A 19845-nucleotide genomic window follows, 5' to 3' on the forward strand; every position below is an offset into this window, starting at 1 on the left:
ATCGCTCAGATTTCTTTCAAATGTCTTTATTTGTCTATCGAAGATAAACGAAAGTCTTACGGGTTTGAACCGACACGAGGGTGAGTAATTAATGACAGAGTTTTCATTTTTGGGTGAACTAACCCTTTAATCTTTGTTAATGTTAGCTAAAAAATATAACTGTTCATTGTTAGTTAATGTTAACTAATGTATTTAACTACTGTAAAAAAAATGTAACATTGTTGTTCTAAATTATTATAGTGAATGTTGAATTGTATTTATGTGGTGCAGGTGTCTGTCACAGCACGTGATGATGTGCCACATTTCGGCCCTCCGCTTCCCAATCCGCCCATCTTCAAAAAGGTAAATTAGTGCACCACTACATCTGCCACACTCATTTAATCCGTATTTTTATCTTGTTTTCTATTTATAATATCAACATCTTTAAAACAATATCAGTTTATTTGAAGAAAGTTGCATAAGACTTTTTGTATTTTTTAAGCATAAATCCAAGTATATTCTCTGTGCCTTTTTGATTCTCAACTAAATTGATCTTGTTTTGTGGATGATGTAATATTTTTATGGGAAAGCAAAGCAAATACTGATTAGGGTAGAAAGTTTGCTGTCAGATTATTGTTTATCTGACACATTTGGTTATTGGAGGCAGGATTTTGTCACGTCATTGTCTTTTAAGGCAGTTCTTGGATCTTTGTTACATTTGCGGTGTCATTCTATTCTCTCTTAGGGTCCAGAATTCAGAGAGTTTCTGCTGACCAAGCTGATCAATGCAGAGTTGGCGTGTTACAGGTCAAACCGATTTGCCAAGCTTGAGGTGAGGAAACAATAGAGCATACTTTATTACCGCATTACAGTCCTGATGTACGTATCAGACCTTTGCTGTTCGTAAGTTTCTGCTTTGCCACAATCTCAGACTGTTTAATCACTATGTTGTATTGGGGGTCTCAGAGACCCAAAGGCTCTTTTAATAGCTTGAGAGAAAAAATACTTAAATAACTTGATACTTCTTTTCTTTTACTAATCCTATAAGAACTGATTATAAACCAAACATGATAACTCTCTCAAACGACCTTCTTTAAAAGTGTTACATTTTGGGTCATAGAGTCTTCAAATTTCAAACATGAATAAATACAATGAATTTTTGTATATCACAAGAATCAAAAGGGAAAATAAGCAATTCATTTTGTTTACATGTACGCTACCGTTCAAAGGTTTGGAGTCAAGATCTGTTAATGTTTTTGAAAGTCTCTTATTCTCACCAAGGCATTTATTTGATCAAAAATACAGTAAAAACATACAGTCATATTCTGAAATATTTTTACAATTCAAAATAACTTTTCTATTTTTCAGTATATTTTAAAATGTAATTTATTCATGTGATGACAAAGCTGAATTTTCAGCATCATTACTGTCACATGATCCTTCAGATATCATTCTGCATTTATTTGAGATATAAATCTTTTGTAACCTTAGAAATATCTTTACAGTCACAGTCCTTGCTAAATAAAGGTATTACTTTCTTTAAAAATAAATCTTATGTTACTGACCCCAAACTTTAGAACAGTAGTGTTTATAATAAGGGCCTCTGGGACCTCTGAGTCAATCTCAATATTTAACTTGTGTAATGGTTTGTGTTTGTGTGATAGGAAAGAACACGAACAGAATTGCTTGATAACCTTCATAATGAGTTACACAAGCGCACACAGGCAATGCTGGGTCATCCGCTCAGCGCAGATGAAGAGAGGATGGAGAACGGAGGACATGGAGGAATACTGGAGTCTATTAAGGTAAAGTCAAAAAGATCAACCGTCATATTCACATGGGTAAACTATCCCTTTGACGTCTTTATGTCTGTCTCAGCGGGCGATGCGTGTGCGCAGTCACTCTATGGAGACAATGGCGGGCTCCCAGAAACATGGCCGCTGTTCTGCGGCGGGAGGGGGCGTTCCCACCAGCCTGAGCGGGGTCGGCCTGATCCACAGCAATACTGAGGTTTCTAAGTCTCCTCTGAAGAGCCCGGTGAAGAGACGCTCAGGGCTGTTCCCACGGCTGCACACCAGTATGGACGGACAGTCAGAGCGCCACACACGCAGGTCTGACAAATACACAAAAAATATTCACTTACAGATCTGTAATCAGTATACATATAAATCAGGCTCAAATATGATAGTTTAAGAATTACATAAGCCAAAATATCTCTTGATATATAGCTAGTCAGTGTTGGCATGTGCCACAGGGTTTTCAAACTTGATGATGCTAAATATTTTTATGTATACAAATTGCATACTGTGTATTATATTTTATTATAAACATGATGTCATAAAAACAACTAAATTAAATAGTTGAAATGTATATAGACAAAAAGTACTATACAGACAAAAGTATCGGGACACACCTCTTAATTATTGAATTTAGGGGTTTCAATCAGACCCATTACCACAGGGGTATAATAGCCATGCAGTCTGCATTTACAAACATTTGTGAAAAAATGGGTAGTTCTGAAGAGCTCAGTGAATTCAAGTGTGGAACTGTGATAGGATGCCACCTTTGCAATAAGTCAGTTCGTGAAATGCATCCCTGCTAGATATTCCACAGTTAATTGTAAGTGGATAGTGGAAGTGTTTAGGAACAGCTGCAACTCAGCCATGAAGCAAAAGACCATGTAAAGTCACGGCGCGGGGTCACTGAGTGCTGAGGCGCATGATGTGTGAGAGTCACCAAAGTTCTGCTGGATCCATATTAGCTGAAGAGTTCCATTAATATCAGCACCAAAACTGTGCGGCGGGAGCTTTATGGAATGGGTTTCCATGGTCGAGCAGCTTCATGAAAGCCTCACGTCAACAAGTACAATGCCAAGCGTCGGATGGAGTGACGTAAAACACACCGCCACTGGACTCTGGAGTAGTGGAAACATGTTCTGTGGAGTCATGAATCACACTTCTCTTTTTGGTAATCTGATGGGCGAGTCGGTGTTTGGCGAAGGCCTGGAGAACGTTTCCTCCCTGACTCCATTGTGCCAACTGTAAAGTTTGTTGGAGGAGGGATGTTCTTTTGGGGTTGAACTATAGGCCCTTTACTTCTAGTGACGGGTAAACTTAATGCTTCAGCACATCAAGACATTTTGGACAATGCTATGCTTTCAACTACCCCATTTAACACCTTTGGGATCTACTGGAACGGTGATTACGAGCCAGGCCTTCTCGTCCATCATCAGTGCCTCTACCGGATTAATGGGCAAAAATTCCCACAGAAATGCTCCAAAATCTTGTGGAAAGCCAAAAATTCCCACAGAAACGCTCCAAAATCTTGTGGAAAGCCAAAAATTCCCACAGAAACGCTCCAAAATCTTGTGGAAAGCCTTCTCAGAAGAGTGGAAGCTGTTGTAGATGCATAGAGGAGACCAACTCCATATTAATGTCTATGTATTTATAATGTGCTGCCATTACAGTCCCTGTTGGGGAAATGGTCAGGTGTCCTACATGCACCCCCACCGCCCCCCACCCCCATTTTTGAAGCCCTCCTCACAATTTCTACCCACTAAAATATTTTAGAGATTGGAATAACTAGAAATATGTATATTCATTATAAAAATAACCAAATACTAAGTGCTTGTTTTTTCTTATTTCTTAAAAGTCATCTTGAGGCCCCCTTGTCGGCCCCAGTCCCCTGGTTGAGATCCACCCCGGGACCCCCATTTGAAAACCCCTGCTCTAAATGATCAAATTATGTTTTTCTGTCATTTCAGTGTCCTATGTGATCAGAGAAGTCTAGATAGCGGTCATCTCTCACAGGAAGTGAGATCAGAGACGTCGTCCAATCCTAGCTCTCCAGAGATCCTGACCAATGAGAGGTAAATTTCACCACTGGTATACAGTAAATTCATACTCTTAATAGGTAACAATACTTTCTTTATTTTGTCTCTCTGTTTTTACAGGCCGCCTCTCAAGCTGAAAGAGGCCAGTGGAAAACCAGATATTTCTCGTTCCTCCTCCAGCACCAGCAGCTTCAGTAGTGCTGCCGGAGACCCAGAGACTATGGAGGAGAAAGAGCCTGTAAGTAAATGTGTCTTCAGGCAGACTAACATGTTCAGTATGCTAAAGTCACCATGAAATCAAAATCGACAATTCTTATTTTTTATGGAATATTGCAGTATTTATTATAAATCATTTGTCCGTGCACATAATTTATGTGCCCTGGTAATCTTTATTCAAAATAACTTCCCCTCCCTCTTGCAACGACATCTCTTCTCTGATGATGTGTTCACTGGTGCGAGGGCGGGACAACCTGTCACTCACATGACATCACAGCAATAGCAAACCTACTTCGACAAGCTGTTTCACTCAGATATAGTATGTCACAATAAGGAAAAAAGATTATGGCAACTTCCGTTTCATGCCGACTGTATGTGTGTTGTGTCGTGTTCAGAGCAGCCTCCAGATATCTCCCAGTCTCTCGCCCGTATTTGGCTCTGTGAGCACAGAGGGGCAGGGTGCAGGAACGCCGGTCATTATGTGCCGCAGTCCAACAGGTATCCGAGACTCTTTTCTCATATTCAAACTCTGAATTTAATATTTACAGCTTAATGTATACGTTTCTGCATATCTCCCTACTAAAAGATTTTAAGAACAAGACTTCACCCAGAACCAATCTGAAGTTTCGCTTTGACAGATTGAGCCAGTCCGCTGCTGTAAGACTTCATTCTTTTATGACTTTAGTGTTGCTCTTTCATTGTTTGTCATCCTCTGTAGTGTTTTTCCATTTGGTTGTGTGTTTTAGTGTGAGAAGTTTTACCACTGAAAGGTAACTTTGAACTTTTATTCACAGGGACATTAGCAAAGAGAATGTCAAAGACAACCAGAACCATTGTGAGTATGTATGTTACTATTGAAATTACAGTCATTAACACATGTAGGGCCAGATTTACTAAACATGGCAAATTAGCGTGTGGGTGCAATCCCATAAAAGCACAGATGGGAGTGGAATGTTCTGCGCGTGATCTACTGACGACACGCAAATTAAAGAACACAGACGCAGCCGGATCATTTTCATAATGACAAACACAATCTACCAAGAACAGCGCAAATTAGCGTCTGGTTTAAGACATGCTTTTATTGGGTGTTAAATAATGGCGCAAACACCAGTACATCGACGAGCGCAAACCTTAGTAAATCACCTTGCGTGATTCATTTAAATACTCTCCTCCCATCATTTTTGCATCTGACATGGAAACTCCTACAAATGCAAATGCAATGAGGTCAGCCGCAAAAATAACCCAGTCCACGCCCTCTCAGTGCAAAATTTTCACTGCGTGTCTTTAGTAAATCCTGACAGTAGTTTTTTAACGCCAAAAGAGGGTTTGCGCTGGCGCAAGCTGTTAGTAAATCTGGCCCATAATCTTGCAGGTAGAGTACATCAAGCGGCTGAAGGTGTTTTTTTTTTGTTTTTTTTTACTACTCATTTTGTATAAAGACTGGTCATTCTATAATTTTTGGTATATTTCATAACAGTGAATGATAATTACATTTTTCTAACAATTTTCTTAAAAAATAGCATATTTTATCCATTAAGATAAAATAAAGCATACTATAATCTCACACAAATATTTAGTGCAGTTGTTGCAGTGTCTGGTTTTGAAGTGAGGTTGTATTGAGTTCAAAATAATGGATTAAAAAATGTTATAGCATTATCTATATTAAAGTTATTTGTAAACCTCATTTTTCTGAAATCTAAATACAAAAAAAAAAGGTTAGATTTTAGATTACAGATACAATAATAATAATCATAATTTTAAAAAAATCTCTGAACTTTTCCTTGGGTCTGTGGCTCATGTTGGTCCCTGGACCCAGTTTTGACTTTTTTTTCCTATGATTTCCAATTTTTTTTTAGAAACCTCTACAGATTCATGGTTTTGTTCAACATGTTTTTTTGTCAGAAGTGAAAAAAGGGGGTTTTAAAACCCCTGCAAAATTAGACCAGACACATGAGTTAATATTTGGGGGATGACTCCAGTGGAATAATTCATTGAATATTATTCATTAAATCTGTGGTTCTTAAACAGGGGCTGGCGGCCCACTAGGGGTCCTCAGCAAAGTCTCAAGAGGGCTTTACGGTGACTTGAAAGTATTTAAATGAATAAATTATGTTTAATATAATAAAATTCTAAATGAATTGTGGTAAATTTATCAATACCCCCTGTTTATGTTCATAAAAAAAAAGCTGATTTCTCATAATTACAGCACTGGAAATAATAAAAGAAAATGCATAAAAGAATAAAAAGAAAAAAACAAGAACCCACAACACAGAATTAGTTAAAAGAGCTCTTGCCACAGAAGGTCTTGTGATGTCAAAGTCACATTAAAAATACCCCCGCTTTACAATATTTTACTGATGGATTCAAAAAGAGCGTGACCGAAAATGTATAATCAATTCCATCGGAGTGATGGATAATGATTATTTGTGGCACAGGCTCTGAGTATATCTGTAATGGCCAGTATAAAATGACTCTCATAAGTCATAATTCTATGTTATGTCATTGTCAAAATTATGTTTCTTATTTGGTATTTACTAACACCTTAAACTCACCATTTAATTAGAAAAGCAATGGATCAGCGCCGAAGATCAGACACTGTCGGAAAGAAGGAGGGAAATTAAAGAGGGACACATCACTCAAAGCCTGTGCTCCACTCTGGACATCACAGGAAGAAGCACTTATCTCCTCTTATATCTTATATCGGCTGCTGACATGGCACATTTATTGATTTTGCACATTTTGAGAAAGTCTTTCACTGTAAAAGAGTTCATAAAATACAAACTTATACAAACTGGATTAGTTGTTCAATAATAGTAACTATTCTCACTCAATAATAATAATTAAATGACCGTTTTTTTTAATTGACAAAATTCCCAGCACCTGAATCACTCCACAGTATTTTGAGAACACAGTGTGAATGACTGGATATACAGTAGTTTGATTAAACTGACCACAGCAGATATTGTACACATTAATTTCATTACCAAATCAGTCACTTGTCTTTGAGAAATAAAACGTCAGCACAGCTTTGCCTTCCTCTGTAAATCTCAAACTTGTGCAATTCCTTAAAAAAATGACCTAAAATTGTTTGGAGATGTAATTACTGTGTCCCCTGAAGAGTTTTTATAATATATATTATTAGAAAGAAAAAAAAATTGTAGTGTACTAACCTCTTATTTTTGAATGGGTACTTCCACAACTGATGCCTATGTGTACATATTAGAAAATCACTGATTGCTATTATGTGTATATTTATTGTGTATATTCATGGAAGGAAATGCAGAAGAATACATCTTTATTGTCACAAATAGCTCAGATGTTACATGTGACAATTTAAGAAAGACTTTTCCATTCTGTTTTGAAGTCAAATCTTTTTTTTTTTTTTTTTTTTTTTTTGCTTAACAAAACGAGCAGTGTTAATTTATTTCTCTATGATTGTACTGCGACACATGTAAAGGTTTCTGGTAACACTTTACAATAATAGTTAATTAGTTAACAACTTTAGTTAAGATGAACTAAGAATGATACTTCTACAGCATTTATTAATCTTATCAAATACTGTAACAAATGTATTGCTCGTTGTTAGTTCACAGCCTACATTATGTTAACTAATGAAACCTTATTGTAAAGTGTTACCAGGGTTCTGTAGGGAAATGTTGATTTTGTGAAATAAAATATTGTTTTTTGCAGTGGTGTTGATTATATTGTAGCCTCTGTTCTATTTGTGAGCCGGGCCATAGCTTCTCTCGCCCCCCTGACTGTATAATCATAATGCACTGGGCCTCTTACCTCTTTTTCAACAATATGTACGGCAGGGACTTACAATCTGATGAACAGTGATCATGACAGTACGGACATGCAGTGGCCCCAAAAATTACTTGGATGCTTAAGCCACATTTAAAACTGTATGAATGTCATTAAATAAGGTGGTAATAATAATAATAATAAAATGTAAACTTCAAACAAATGATGCAAACAAACTAACTATTTTATTTAAAAAAAATTCTGAACTTTTCCACAGACCCCCTAGAACCCCCTTGTGGCTCATGATGGATCCCAGTTTCAAAATAGTTAAAAATGCTTTATTAAAATTATTTATAATTATAAATACATACTTTTGGGGTGCTACTGTTTGTCCATCAAAGAAAGTGAAATAAAACTTGTTGCATAACGAAAAGATGGTTTGTGGATTATTTTTATGGCTTATTTTTCCTGATTTATTCATTTACCTGATTATTATATATTATATATATATTATTCTATGAACAATGGTGCTAGTATGTGACAGAAAAGCTTAGTATGAATGCACTTTTAATACATAAGCAAGGCTACCTGACCTGAAAATTAATTCTAATGAACACTAAATGTAATTTACTTTAACTGATAAACTACCATTTGCTAGCAGACTAGAAAGATAATTATACTGATTCTAATCTTTAATCCTAGGATGTTGTTCCTGTGTATCGCATACACATTGCATCCTAAATATGAATGTTAGGGAATGTATAATCTGGTTTAGTGAAAAGAGGGCGGGTCACAATCTGGCAGCAACCGTCTCTTGGGCAGCGTGTGTGTGTGTGTGTCGCGAGGCTCAAGCGCACTTAGCACAGCTAGCGCGAGGCACCGTTCACTTCATTGCGAGTTAGCCGTTAGCTCGTTTAAAGACTGATCATGGCGGCGGTGCGCAGCCTGCGGGTGTCAGTGAAGTCCGAAAGCGCGTCCGATCGTTCAGAGTCCGACTCGGAATCAGACTCGGATCGAGATGCCCGGGAAGCGGAGCCCATGGAAGTGGAGGAGGGAGAGCTGGAGTCCATTCCTGTTCGCCGAAGTTTAAAGGAGCTTTTGCCGGTGAGTTATTCCGTACGGTAGGCCTTTTTCAAACCACGGCCTCGCGTAGTACAGGATCCGGCCGTTGGTGGGGCCAATGCGGTGTTTAGTTCAGAGTGAGGGTTCGTCGCAGCACTTAGCCTGCTTCTGAAAAGTTTATGGTAATGGGTTAATGGTGGGTTATACTATTTGCATAAAATATAGCGTTAGTATGTGTGTGTTCGTATGATATTGTGAAAGTAATATGAATCTCTGGCCCAAGTTCCCCAAGACTAACAGACTTCATTTGACGCACTGTTATGTCTATACTGATCAATTATTCTGATTGAATATGACAGTACAAACAAACCCGATTAAAGTGACCATCTTGAATCAAAAACTGAAGTGAAGACATTCTGCTGTATGATTAAACTGCTTCCACAGGACACCAGCCGACGCTATGAAAATAAGGCTGGAACCTTTATCACTGGAATCGATGTCACGTCTAAGGTAAGTTAAGTGCCAGCTGAATGTGTGAATACATTAGCCGGCCTAGTAATGTACCTGTTTTTCACCACATTTGTACGTGTTCAGGAGGCCATTGAGAAGAAGGAGAAGCGAGCAAGAAGATTTCATTTTAGCGCAGAGGAAAATCTGGCGCAGAAGAACGTTGTTCTGGACCGGGATGTGTTGAAAAAAGGTATGAAATCTTAAACAGCTGTAGCCCAACAATTGATTTTAAAGGTGTCATGAAATTAAATGTCTTCCTAACCATTTACTAAAGGCATAATATTGGTCTTATTGTAAACAATTCATATGTGCACGTTTCATTTCTTCTTTTTTGACCTTGTAAAGTAGGGCTGCAACAACTAATCGATACAATCGATAATAATCAATAATGAAAATCATCGACAGCGAATGTCATTTTCGATTAGTCGCGTCTGCCCACCGTGCACTGAAAACTTACGCCAAATTACAGCACTGAATAACGCATTCCTATGGACAAAATGCATTTAAAATAGAGGGGGAGACATATTGAGCTGCTGTGGGATAGGTGCGTGATCCAAGCTACCCAAAACATGATAATTCTTTATTTAAAGCTTTAAGCTAATGCATAATGTTTAACGTGGCTTGCCTGTCAGGCGCTTTGACAGATGCGCGTGCTGTGTAATGTGTGATGTTTCCTCGGCGCAAAACTTTTTCCGGTTACATCGTTCACTGTAACGTTAAGCGTTACAAATTCACGCGAGTATTTCCATTTTGCATGAATTCTCGTCTTGACAGTCTGCTTTTAACTTCAGACTTTACAACATGAGCGCCTCAAACAGACAGGACGCATTACAGAGGAAGATAGGCCTAATTAATATTCATCGCAAAAATATTCATTTTGCTGAAATATCTGTTGAAACCTTAAGGTATTTGTAACAAGTATTTTATGAGAGTGGTAACTGTAAAGGGATGACTGGGTGTAATTGAGTATAAATGTAAGATGTTTCTAACATTTACAAGGATAAAGAAATCACAGCTACAGGTTGAACAGTTAAAGGAGTCATGAACTGGATTGTTTTATTATTTTATAATGTTGCCTGGGGTGCCCTTATAATGTTAGTATGATTTTTACATCAAAAATGGTCATAATTTATAAATAAAAGCCATTTTTCCAAGCCTGATTTCAGCCTCAGATTTGAACGCTCTGTTTTAAGGGGCGTGTCTGCTGTGAGACTGCAGTGCAAACGCCCACTGCTGTGATTGGCTGACATGCTTGCATATGAAATAGCTAATAGTATTACATGAACTCTGTCGAAAACTTTTACTACGTTTTTACTATTACAGCTATCGAGATTAACAAATCGTGAAAAGTAGCGTTTAAAGCATTATATTTAAATCTATTCCATCACATGAAAGGTTGCAGCATGATGAGCACTGACTGAGCAGATGACAGACAGTCTGTTGATCGCGTGAATAAAGATCTTATCATTGCAACTCAATTTTTGTAAAATGTTTAGCACAGACACCTAAGCCAGTGGGAAGGGTTGTAGGAACCGCGTCATTAAAATGAATTTAATCCACTGGTCCCTGATAGCTTGGTCCGTTCTTGGGAGAGAAAAAAACATTTCCATGTTGATTCTGGCAGTCAACAACAGAGCAACTCACGTGTGCACCACGTTTCTGCATCTTTCACGGTCGAGTGCGTACTTCGAATCGGAATTCATGGCGGCGCTCGACTGAATATGAGGGGGAGAGGGGCAGGGCGGGCTTCCTGCAGCATAGGTCTGCGGTGTCCATATATGGTATATCCTGCGCCGACTTGACGTCAAGTCGGCGCAGAAATTAACATCACGTATTTGAGTGCGCGTGCACGTGGGCTGGTTGACGAACCCAGGGGTAAACAAACGCTTCACTTTTAAATATCGGCTTCCCGGCCAGTGTATAATCGTTAGGCAATCATAACATACATTTTTTCTCGTGGAAAAGTGAAAATTACAGGTCATGACTCCTTTAACAGTAACACAGTGAATGTGTGTGTTCCTGAGGAAAATTCTTATCTGTTAGCACTGAGTTTGTATTTTTCTTTTTCTTTATTATTATCTTCATTTTTAATGTAGAGATTTAAACTGTACTTTTGCTTTATAGCTCTTTTGTACGTAGCATAGATATATTCACTGTTTTCATAGCATTCAGTTGGCACATTTGTTTGAAGGACAGCTTTGGCAATAAAAGAAAAAAGGGCTTTTTAATCCGATTAATCGAAGACATTATCGGCCAACTAATCGATTATCAAAATAATCATTAGTTGCAGCTCTATTGTAAAAGTTGAATTCCAATGTCACAGCCATGCTTACTCACACGGCCGCATATAAACATGTAATTGGCTTGGAAGTTCTTCCCTGTGAGTGAAGAAGACACAAAGTTAGCAATTTGTAATACTTGTAAGGCCAAAGTAAACCGCGGGGAAACCACCTTGAAAACATTCGGAGAAAAAAACAAATTAGACACTAGTGTTGTAAAAAATATCGATATTTCTATATGTATAACAATATTGAAATACTCCTTTTCTGCAGTATCGATACACCGATGCCAGCTGCAGCTCTCTTCTCTCCGACAGCGAAGTGGCACACACCTGGTCTCATTCGCTTCAGTTAAATAGTGCTTGTGTTATGCATAATTTTTCTTATTCCCATAGGTTTCACACTCACACCAAAAGCGCACATAAAGCCACCTCTCAAATACCTTGTGAGTCGCACGTACCAAAATGAGTGGCTTAAAATATAGTGCACATATTGTATAAACCACTTTACCACTCTGTATTTCCATTGTATGGAAAAGAGCAGTGTGAACGTTCGTAAAAAAAAAAAAAAAAATTGTATTTCAAAGAAGAAAAAGTCAGACGGGTTTGGAACGACATGAACATTCACTCATCATTTACTCTCCCTCATTTTTAGTAAACTTTAAGCTCTTGTGGACCGTGTACTCTCTCTTTAGCGATCCCAAATGTGCGTCTGGAAGCCCTCTACATGGCTGGAGTTGATGACATGAGCACTCAGGATGTTTTTGGCTACTTTAAAGAGTATCCACCTGCCCACATCGAGTGGATAGATGATGCTTCCTGTAAGTATAGCCTATTATACATGTTGAATGCATCCAAATCTGAATTGAAAACAGGTAAAGTTTTGTTTAAGGCTGGATTGTGGTGCTCATAGTCAAATCACGCTGTTTCCAGGCAACGTGGTGTGGCTAGATGACATCACTTCAACCAGAGCTCTCATTAACTTGAGTCGGATGCCAGACAAAGAAGAGGTCACAAACACAGACAGCTCGAAACCCTCTGAACTTCCAGTCCTGCCGGAGAAAGGTTTGTCTGTCCTGTTATTTCATTGTCAACCTTGATCTATGTTCCAAGTTTTGCGAAACAAAACTGTCACACCGTTGCTGAACAGCTCGGCGAAGCCGTGGCTCTGATGATGATGAGGAGGATGAGGAGGAGGAAGGAGAGGTAGATGATGAAGATGAGGTGGTGAAAGTGGATAAGAGCAGGAGCAGTGATGGCAGCGAGGGTAAAGCTAGCGACATTGAGGAAGAGACAGAAAAGAAAACACAGGACACTGCAGAGGTAAACTGGTCACATCTTTTAGTCAAATTCTTAATGGTAATTTTCATATTTCGTTGTTTTTTTGGGGGGATGTACCTTATATAACAACTTTTGATCCTAGGCAAGCCTGCTCTCCCAAGCAGAGCGAGAATCTCTCCTCCGGAATGATCTGCGGCCTACAACCAAGCCCTTCAAAGGCAACAAGCTGCTCTTGCGCTTCGCCACTCAAGGTGAGAAACATACTTAAGTGTCACCCTACAATAGAAGGAATTGTGTCAAGAGCTCTTCATTAGTCGAGAGGGGCTTTCGCACCAGAGGAACCTTTTCATAGTTCCTATAACTAATGGTGGAAGTACCTGTTTTTTTGGCGTGTTCTCACCGCAGGAACTGGGAACTATTTTAGTTCGTGGAAAGCCTTTTGAGAGTAGGGTCTAACCCAGCACAATAGTTACTACCAGTGACGTAAGTGTAAGTTGACTGGCCGAACGCATGTAACGTTTTGAAAAAGCAGTGTAAACACAGTTCATAGCCTATATATTAAAGTTGGGTTTGGCGATTTGTTTCAGAATTTTTTTTTGTTATGCTAGTTGAAAGTCTCTTCACATCCTGATAGCAATCACTAAGCTAATTGTATTTACATATCATCTGTGGAAGGCGTAGGACCATAAAATGCTCGTCCAATCATTGCAGCCACCTTTTACAGTTCTTCCTGAACCAAAACAATGAGCTTATGCTGCGTTCTTGCCATAACTACTGTAATTTGTTAGAGATCGAAATCTGTGACTTTATACTCGGAGCGGTTCGTGACTCGAATTTATGCGTTTTAATGGCAACACTATCAACACCGAAATTAAGCAGTCAGGTGGTACAGATCAGAGCTCTTTAAGTTGTTTGTTCATCATTTAATGTTGTGTGCTTTGAGATATGAGGTAGATTAATGCCGTCTCGTGACGCCTTTGTTTCCTCCCTGCTGTGCGCGTGGTTTTGGAGAGCACTCTGAAGGGAGGGTGGGATCTCATGCTTTCAAAGCTAGCTTGCTACTGCTAGCCTCTCCGAATATGTATTTCTGTTCAGAAAGTGACATTATGCATCAACCACACGACAAACGATATACTATGTTTTCGTATACTGTTTACTTTCTTTGTTTAACATTTCTATCTAATAACATATAGACCTTATGTAGCCCCGCCCCTTTTCAGCGCTGCGCTCGTTGTCTTTTGACTTCCGGTCTGTATTTTCCCAGCGATCTTGCGTATTTATGAATGATCGGCTCGTTTTAAAATGTTCCTGGTCTACTGACATTTGTTAAGACATCTGCTTTAAACATTACAGTCCTCATGATAACTTTTGTTAACTTTACATTAAGTAAATCCACTTTAAAGGGATACTTCACCGTTTTTTCATATTAAACTATGTTATTCCCTTAACTAAGACGAGTTGATACATACCTCTATCGTCTCAGTGCGTGCACTAAATCCCTCTGTCTTGCGGCGAAACTTTGTTAGCCCAGTTCATTTAATACGGGCCAAGCAGAGAAGATACCAAACACCTCCACGTTTTCCCTATTTAAATACAGTTACTCGCGAAGTGTAACTCGACCTAGGACGGTGACACAAAACAAAACGTTGCGCTTTTCTAAGCGTGTAAAATGGATAACTATTTTGTATGGCGGAATACCATAGCAAGTGCTTGTAAGCACTTCGACTTGGCGCAGTAATATCTTCACTAGAGGGAGCGGGGGCCGGTGAGAGGATTTTTCACGAGTGAAGATATTACTACGCCAAGTCGAAGTGCTTACAAGCACTTGCTATGGTATTCCGCCATACAAAATAGTTATCCATTTTACACGCTTAGAAAAGCGCAACGTTTTGTTTTGTGTCACCGTCCTAGGTCGAGTTACACTTCGCGAGTAACTGTATTTAAATAGGGAAAACGTGGAGGTGTTTGGTAGCTTCTCTGCTTGGCCCATATTAAATGAACTGGGCTAACAAAGTTTCGCCGCAAGACAGAGGGATTTAGTGCACGCACTGAGACGATAGAGGTATGTATCAACTCGTCTTAGTTAAGGGAATAACATAGTTTAATATGAAAAAACGGTGAAGTATCCCTTTAAGAGCTAATTACTCCTGGACAGCAATGCCATAGGAATATACAGAGCGACCGCTAAAACGGAAGTTCAAAGACAATATTCTAAAGATGGCGGCGCCCTCGTTTCTCTGGCGCATAAGGTCTATAAGATAGAACTGTTAAAACAGATCGTAAACTAATGAAGACGATGAATGGCTAAGTCGTTCTCGGCGCCGTCAAAATAAAAGTCCACAGCACAGTCAAAATTAAAGTCTCGCACCACAACCAGAGCAGTAAGACATTAGTGACCGCTTGCAAAGTTCCAACTGGTGACGCGAATGCAAACAGAAAAATGGCATGTTAACACTCTTAACTGTTATTTTTCTTCAGATGACAAAAAGGAGTTGGGTGCAGCTAGGAGAAGTCGGTACTACATGAAATATGGGAATCCAAACTATGGTGGCATGAAAGGCATCTTAAGTAACTCTTGGTAAGAATAAAAAAAATGTAAAAAAAATTTGAACATTTACAATATTTAGCAAGGACACATTAAATTGATCAAAATTTACAGTAAAGACATTTATAATGTCAAATCAATGCTGTTCCTTTGAACTTTGTTCACCAAAGAATCCTGTTTTCAGCATTGATAATATGAAATGTTTCTTGAGTTGCATATCATCATATTAGAATGATTTCTGAAGGATAATGTGACACTAAAGACTGGAGTAATGATGCTGAAAATTCAGACTTCAAATAATTTTTTAATTAATATTCAAATGGGAAACAGTTTGGTTTTTTAATTGTAATTTATATTTCACAATATTACTGTATTTTTGATCAAATAAATGCTGACTTGAACATAAGAGACTTTTTTTCAAAAACATAAAAAATTCTTAGTGATCCCAAACTTTTAAATGGTAACTTTTCTGAGCCATTTTTGCAATTTACTTCTAACTAAATGGTTGAAGTCCAAATTCTTCTTGGGGTTACTTATTCGTTTTCTGGAATTGTGTCCATTTCTGTAGGAAACGGAGGTATCACACACGGAGAATCCAGCGTGACATTCTGAAGACCAAAAAGCCTCTGATTGGAGACAGTATGGGACACACCCCACCTTACACTCATCGACACTCCGGTAAATCTCTTAAACGATAAACATCCTTGTCTTGTGTTTTTTCTTTGGTCTGTAATTTCAGCTCTTTCTCTTTTATCAGCTGACCTGGTGAATCTGCCAGAAGAGCCTATAGTGGAAGAGGAAGAAGAGGATGAGGATGGAGAGGAAGACATGGATGCTGATGATAGAGTGGTGGAGTACAAAGATCGGGGAGAACGGGGACCACGGCCTGTGGAAGGAGGCGTGCGTAGTCGCTTAGGAAGCCCGTCGCCCGCATCTTCAGATTCAGACGAGATGGACTACGATCTGGAACTGAAAATGATCTCAACGCCTTCTCCTAAAAAGAGCATGAAGATGACCATGTATGCCGACGAGGTTGAAACCAACCTTCGCAGTCTCCGGTAAGTCCAAATGATCACACAGTGGCTACATTTGGGGATTTGAGTTTTATCCCTTGTAGATTTATCCTTTGGATGTAAATGTTGTCTTTGTGCTGAAAAGTATTCATGATGAGTTTGATTGTCTTGATAGTAATTGCACATTTTGTCCTTTCCACTTTCCTAGGAACTCCATACGGACCGAAACAAGTAGCAGTGTTAGGAGTCGCATTGGTGGTGGTGGTGGTGGTGGAGGAGGAGGAGGAGGAGAAGAAGAAGAAGGAGCAGGAGGAGGCTCGTCCAAATCTACAACAGACAAAGTGACCGATGTGAGGCAGTTACTGGAGGAGAAGAGGCAGGGACTCTCTCAACAGAGATCACGCCCCCCAGTGGCTACAACCGGCAAGACTGGTTAGTTATTGAGAGATAAAAACATACAAATCTTAATTTAATGTTTTGTTTTGAGATTTATAGTGTATATCAGTATATTTTTTTAAATATATTTAAGTCATTTTGCATTTCAGAACTTTGCAGACATTTCAGAACTATTGTAAGACATTGAGGCCCCCTAATTGAGAACCACTGATCTTCAGGTTTCTCACGAGTGCTTTAAAAGTGATAAATTCAGTTTGATCTGATATAAGGCCTAAATATCTAAAATGGTAAAAATAAAAGTCTTAAAGGGATAGTTCACTTTGAAATTAAATTTTGGTATGTTTTAGCTTACCTCAAGGGCATCCAAGATGTAGGTGTCTTTTTTTCCGCAGTAGTTTCAATTTTGATATTTTTAGGTCAAACCGTTCTTGTCTGTCAGTCATATAATGCAGTTCTATGGTCACCACCTCAAAGAGCATGCACAGAGTCCAAATTAAAACAATTCCCCGTCGTCCAAATTAAACAATTCCCCATCGTAAGTACACATTGATGGCCTAAGACACGAAACGAGCGGTTTGTGTGAGAAAACGAACAGTATTTATATTGTTTTTACCTCTTGAACACAGCTGCGTCCAAATGATCTGAGAGCGCGGGCGGGTATAGATATATACACTAGATGTCGCAATGGCTACTGTCCTAATTTGGACTCTGTGCATGCTCTTTGAGACAGTGACCATAGACCTGCATTATATGACTGACAGACAAGAACGGTTTGACCTAAAAATATCAAAATTGAAACTACTGCGGAAAAAAAGACACCTACATCTTGGATGCCCTTGAGGTAAGCTAAAACATACCAAAAATGTATTTCAAAGTGAACTATCCCTTTAATTATTGTTTTAAATTATTGCATGTTCAAAGTAAAAACGCAGCACTGCACTTTCTACAGGTTTGCGGTTTCAGAGCAGTTCACAATCAATAAATACCGCACATTTATGACAAGCGATGGTTTGAATTATAACCATGTTTACTTTATGACGTTTGTATTGTAATATGTTCTATCTAGATGGTTGTAAGAGTGCAGCCTTTTTTTTCGTTTTCTTTTTATATTATTGGTATTTTGGTTACACAATAAACTCTTTCTGGCTTTTCTCAGGGCCGCTCTTTAAGACATCAAATTAAGACATTACGTTTATAGATTTTACTAGTGTCGATGCAATAATCTTTTTTATTCCGTTTCTTAAAAAGCATAATTATATCAGTAAAATCCGATATTGATCAACCTATAATTCAGATGCACTTATTGCATAAATCAATTTCAGTGCATATGTATATATTGAATATAATGTGCTTAACTATTTTTTTTTTTACCCTTATTTGCGGTTGACTGCAGTTAAGTAAAAGAATATAAGATATACATGATTTATTTTGAGATTGTATGAGTTGTTTGTTCTTTATGGACACAAGCTATTAGTTTTATTTGTGTAGGTCTTTGAAATCTTGTAACTTAACAAGCAGATGAATTAAAATCCACAGCATTACTTATAAGTTTGACCATTTTGAGTGGAGAAAATGTGGGCAATGAAAGGATGCATCTGTTTTACTCTTCATAGATGTGAGACAGAGATTAGGAAAGAGACCGCACTCTCCGGAGAGACGTCGCTCCGTCTCTCCCGTCATCTCTAGAAACGCAGTATCTCGGAGAGAGCCTCTGAGCGACGTGCGCAGCCGCCTCGGTGTAGCTAAACACGAGAGCCGTAGCTTCTACTCGGAGTCCTCGAAAGACAAGAAAACAGGTACACGTGAAGTCGCCGCTCTTCTGGTTCTCTATACATTATTTTATGATACTAACTTATAGTATTTGTGTTTTCAGGAGGCTTGTGGAGTCGTCTCGGCCCATCTCACAAGGACAGTGTAGACGATGACAAGGCTTCTTCTCGAGCGACTTCCTCGAGAGGAATAAGGCGTCGAGATGACGAATCTGACGGAGATGAAGATAACAACGAAGAGGATGACACTCAGCTGCAGAAGGTGTGGGGAGCAATGATCAAGCAAAAGGAGCAGCAGTCCAACAAGATGAAGAAAAGCCGGCTGGACAACCTTCCCTCGCTGCAGATCGAGATCAGTCGAGACAGCAGCAATGGCTCGGACAGTGACTCCTGACTGCCTCCTACTGTAGGAAGTGTGGGAATGGGAGAAATGATGAATGCTGTGGAAGAGAGTTGGAGAACATCTCTAATAGACTGGGCCAAGAGACCCTGACATGTATACCTAAACATTCCCACACTCCCTCCTCTTGCCTGTCTACAAACTTTGCAGATGTTCTCCTTAGTCCTCTTTCTCCAGGAACTGACTCTGAGGGTGCTATTTGGAAAAAGAGAGTGCAGATCGTCTTTTTTGTTTTTTTTTGTTTTTGTCATTTCAAAGAAAGGGCAGTGGATGAGTCCCTCATGTTTTGTTTTTCTTCAAAAGAAAACTATTGGATTGTATTTAACACACATCAAGGGGCCCATTTTTAAATGTATACAGCGATGCACCAGGTTGACAAACAGTCCCGTGATTTGATAGATGAACTGACTGGAAGCAATGTGATTGGATGTCTATTAGCAATACGTTTTCTTAATTTTGTCAGTGTGGTTGGTTTAAGTTCATGTTACATTATTACAAATGAAATGTCACTGGAGTTGAAGGTGAGAACATAATACTGGTCTGATTGTTTTTTCTGGTCGGTGCAAGCATATATATATATATATATATATATATATATATATATATATATATATATATATATATGACATGGGATGGGTCAGTGCTTCATTGTATACAGTCCTATGATAGGGACAAATAATGTAGCCAATGTAATAATAATTTTTCCCAAAAAGAATGGTCTACATTCCCTAAATGTATGTGGTCAGTGAAACATACAAGAATAAGCATTGTTTGTTGGAATAAAAGTCCTTTTTTACATTGGATGGGGTCTAGAAATTAA

The 19845-nt window shown here is 38.7% G+C and overlaps 2 protein-coding genes across 16 annotated transcripts in view; both read left to right on the forward strand.

The window, feature by feature from the left end:
- The window catches only part of rap1gap2b (RAP1 GTPase activating protein 2b), a 39228-nt gene extending 31024 nt beyond the window's left edge, over positions 1-8204 (forward strand). For 14 of the 15 annotated variants that reach the window (XM_082140885.1, XM_082140893.1, XM_082140898.1 and 11 more), the window contains 10 exons: positions 271-342; positions 725-811; positions 1644-1784; positions 1858-2090; positions 3743-3847; positions 3932-4049; positions 4423-4525; positions 4614-4684; positions 4822-4862; positions 6591-7716. In XM_082140885.1, the coding sequence (XP_081997011.1) occupies positions 271-342; positions 725-811; positions 1644-1784; positions 1858-2090; positions 3743-3847; positions 3932-4049; positions 4423-4525; positions 4614-4684; positions 4822-4830 (939 nt within the window). In that variant the 3' untranslated portion in view covers positions 4831-4862; positions 6591-7716. Of the gene's footprint in view, positions 1-270; positions 343-724; positions 812-1643; positions 1785-1857; positions 2091-3742; positions 3848-3931; positions 4050-4422; positions 4526-4613; positions 4685-4821; positions 4863-6590; positions 7717-8048 lie in introns of those variants that run through there. The other variant, XM_082140892.1, reaches the window with a different exon arrangement.
- Positions 8205-8527: 323 nt separating this feature from the next.
- Positions 8528-19826, forward strand: ncbp3 (nuclear cap binding subunit 3). Its single transcript, XM_082140900.1, has 13 exons — positions 8528-8875; positions 9278-9343; positions 9428-9533; positions 12317-12442; positions 12555-12686; positions 12772-12944; positions 13045-13153; positions 15381-15480; positions 16016-16125; positions 16205-16505; positions 16669-16892; positions 18470-18652; positions 18730-19826. The coding sequence occupies exons 1-13, from the start codon at positions 8699-8701 to the stop codon at positions 19017-19019; spliced, it is 2097 nt and encodes a 698-aa protein (XP_081997026.1). The 5' UTR covers positions 8528-8698; the 3' UTR covers positions 19020-19826.
- Positions 19827-19845: the final 19 nt, after the last annotated feature.

The sequence above is a fragment of the Leuciscus leuciscus genome (genome assembly GCF_965113295.1).
Source record: "Leuciscus leuciscus genome assembly, chromosome: 16".
Lineage (NCBI taxonomy): Eukaryota > Metazoa > Chordata > Actinopteri > Cypriniformes > Leuciscidae > Leuciscus > Leuciscus leuciscus.